Source organism: Nicotiana sylvestris, chromosome 11 (assembly GCF_000393655.2).
Source record: "Nicotiana sylvestris chromosome 11, ASM39365v2, whole genome shotgun sequence".
Taxonomy (NCBI): Eukaryota; Viridiplantae; Streptophyta; class Magnoliopsida; order Solanales; family Solanaceae; genus Nicotiana; species Nicotiana sylvestris.
Window position 1 is genome coordinate 149,729,982 of NC_091067.1, and position 3,817 is coordinate 149,733,798.

The 3,817-nt window shown below is 41.6% G+C and overlaps 1 protein-coding gene across 1 annotated transcript; it reads left to right on the forward strand.

Moving 5' to 3' along the window:
* The first annotated feature begins 1,475 nt into the window (after positions 1-1,475).
* Positions 1,476-3,550, forward strand: LOC138881831 (uncharacterized). Its single transcript, XM_070162114.1, has 3 exons — positions 1,476-1,713; positions 2,308-3,192; positions 3,417-3,550. The coding sequence occupies exons 1-3, from the start codon at positions 1,476-1,478 to the stop codon at positions 3,548-3,550; spliced, it is 1,257 nt and encodes a 418-aa protein (XP_070018215.1).
* The last annotated feature ends 267 nt before the right edge of the window (positions 3,551-3,817 follow it).

The window sequence follows — 3,817 nt, forward strand, 5'->3', positions numbered from 1 at the left end:
AGAAAGTCAAATTGGGCAAAATCACTCTAAATACCGAGAGGTATTGAGTGGTTTATTTCGTGTGATTGTTATATTATGACCCCGACCCAACAAACTTGCCATAGAGCCTACAATCCATTAGGTAACCTTCTAGGCGGAAGTCATGATCCTAGATCTTTTATCAATTTAAAGAAACAACACCACCAAAAAAATTGTCTCTTAGCTTTTCAATTACAAGCATTAGCATACAAACTAGAAATAGAAAAGAAACAGCTGAATATGTGATAGTGTAATATTGGGAACGTCATACACTAGACTAGGTATATACCAAATCCCACATAAAGCTCTTTGTGGAATCGACCCTGCCTCGTGTTGGGTATTTATAATTGCATCGACCGCCTCACAATCCCAATTAATGGTGTGAGTTTGGGCAACATCAATTTTCGGCGTTGTTGCCGGGGATCTAAAAACACATTTAGCTATATATTTGGTTTTGTGTTTGATATTTATTCTTTTCCTTCCAAGTTACTAATCTTTTTGTGACACAATTGCAGGTAATACAATTGCTCTCAACAACAATGATCCTCTTGGAAACGTGCCATTGGGGGATGACGGGGATGATGACCAACTTGATGAGGTTTCTCTTGAACCTCAAGCAAACAGACAAGGTCTTCCGCCTCAATACAATGCTCCCGTTCAACCCCCACCTCCTCTAAGAGCGGCGGCACACCGGGTGTTGCCAAATGAAGGATATGCAAGTGCTACAGTCCCACCCGCATCAGGGCGGGAAACTTTCAAATCACATATTTCATGCTTATACTGGTGGAACAACGGAGATTCTTCACCGGGGCTCCAAGTCAATATGCATACAAGCACTTGAAAAGGTTTGTTGATACTTGCTGGGGGAGTAATAAAACCAACGTCTCTATGGATGCTTGCAGTTGAGGCTATTCCCTTTCTCTCTTTGGGGGAAGGCATTTGATTGGTTGAAGAAGTTGCCAAATCATTCTATCCATACATGGGATGAATTGGCCGAGAAATTCATTGGCAAGTTCTTTTCTCCTGGGCATATGGAAACTCTCAGGGATAAGATTCTAGCTTTCAAACAAGAACCCAATGAGCCTTTGCATGAGAGAAGGAAAAGATATCATACTATGGTAAAAGAGTGCCCGAACAATGACAAGACGGAAGCCATCATTCAACAAACTTTCTATTGGGGGATCATTACTACCAATCAATGCGTGGTCAACCAACTAGCCAGTGGAAACTTCATGGAAACGCCATATGTGGAAGTTTGCGAGACTCTTGATGAAATGGCGGATATTTCATCGTCATGACAAAGTAGAGAGAACGTTCCTCAAGGTGATCCAAATGTGATTCAATTTCATAAAGAATTACATGATCATGGGAAAGAAATTGCCAAGTTGACCACCATAATAAATCAACTAGCTAAAGCTCAACTTCAACAAGTGCAAGGTCTCAAGCAAGTAAATGCAATGGAAGGAGCTAGCATGTTGGTGAACAAGAGAAGGAAAAGGGGTCCTCAAGTGCAAAATCGGGTTGAAAATTACGAACAAGATGACAGTGGATTTGATCAAGATGGACAATACAATGAACAAGAGGAGGAAGTACAATTTTTAAACTTCCAAGGGCAAAGAAACAACAATCACGGCCCAAGTCAACAACAATGGAGACTGCATGGGAATCAAGGAAATTGGAATTCATGCAATCAAGGTAGTTGGAAAAACCAAAACAACCAAGTCAACTGGAACAATCAAAGCAATTGAGGAAATTGGAATGGTCAAAACAACCAAGGAAATTGGAGTGGCAATAATCAAGGCTATTGGGAAGGTAACAACCAAGGAAGGTGGAATAAAAACAACAACAACAAGGGGTCAGGTTTTCAAAGGCCCCCGATGTTTCAACAACCAAGAAACCCGCCTCCTTATCCATCTCAAGGTCCGAGTTCTTCCAACAATGAGATAGGCATAATAGAAAATATGTTCAATCAAATGATGGAGAAGAGTGCCGACTCCAATTCTCAACTATCATCTCACAACACTTCAATTCGCAATTTGGAAGTTCAAATAGGCTAAATCTCGCAAGCTTTGAAAACTCATTTTAAGGGGCACTAGCAAGTGATACAGTGGTGAACCCCAAGAGTGGGAACAACACAGGACATGTCATGGCAGTGACTACAAGAAGTGGAAGAAGTGGTGAAGCAACCACCTAAAATGAAAAGAATATTGTGGATGATGAACAGTTGGTGCAAGAAGAAGATGTCAAGCAATGAAGTGTAAGCAAATGATGAGGTGAGAATTGATATAGATGACAATGTGGAGGAGACGCAAGAGGAAGTGAACCTGTCTAGGGAGCATATTGTTGACATACGAGAGCCGATAATGCCAAAGGCTAAGGCACCAATTCCAACGCCTCCTCCTCCATATCCTCAAAGGCTTGCCAAGAAAAATGGCGAGAACCAATTCAAAAAAACTATTGACATGATAAAGAGTTTGCCTATTAATGTATCGTTGGTTGAGGCCTTGGAACAAATGCTGGGGTATGCAATGTTCATGAAGGACTTGGTAACCAAGAAGAGATTGATGAATTGTGAAACCATAAAGATGACACATCAAGTGAGTGCAATTGTGCACTCCAGGGCTCCTAAATTGGAAGATCTGAGCGCTTTCACAATCCCATGTACAATTGGAAATGCGGACTTTGCCAAAGCTCTATATGATTTAGGGACAACTATCAACTTGATGCCCTACTCGATGTTCAAAACTTTGGGGATTGGGCAACCAAGACCTACATCCATGGGGTTGCAAATGGCGGATTGTACAATAAAGAGGCCTTTGGGTATTATTGATAATGTGTTTGTTTGTGTTGACAAGTTGATCCTCCCGGCGGACTTTGTGATCCTTGATTGTGAAGTGGACTATGAGGTGCCTATTATTTTGGGTAGATTTTTCCTTGCTACGGTGAAGGGTCTTGTTGATGTGGAAGCCGGTAAACTCTTTTTTCGGGCGGGTGATGAAAAGGTGATCTTCCATGTGTACAAATCTGTGAGGCAACCAAATAGCAGTGAAGTTTGTTCGTTCATGAATTTGGTGACCGGTGAGATAATTGATGATGCTAGTGCCACGATGAATGTTAAAGATAATTTGGAAGTCGTTTTGCTTAACCTTGATAAAGATGAGGAGAACGAAGGCTGTGAGGAATATGTGAATGCATTGCCCAGAATAGGGTTATACACTTATGAACCCCGCAAGCTATCCTTGGATCTTGAAAACTAGAAGACTCCCCTAACAAAGCCCTCAATCGAGTAGCCTCCCCCTTTGGAGTTAAAGCCATTGCCTCCACATCTCAGGTATGAATTCCTTGGCCCATCTTCTACTTTACCTATTATTCTTTCTTCCTGTTTGACTATCATACAGGTAGAGTCCACATTGGAGGTGCTATAAAGGAGGAAGAGAGCAGTTGGATGGACTTTGGCGGATATCTGGGGTATAAGCCCCACCTTTTGCATGCACAAGATTATTTTGGAGGAAGGTTCCAAAACCTACATTGAACATCAAATAAGGCTAAATGAAGCAATGCAAGAGGTGGTCAAGAAGGAGATAATAAAGTGGTTGGATCCCGGGGTTGTTTACCCTATTTCCGATAGTTCATGTACTTCTCCAGTGCAATGTGCCCTAATGATAGAGGTCATGACTGTGGTTACCAATGACAAGAACGAGTTGATTCCTACAAAAATGTTAATTGGATGGAGGGTGTGTATGGACTATCGCAAGCTCAACAAAGTTACAAGAAAAGACCATTTTCCACTTCCCTTCCT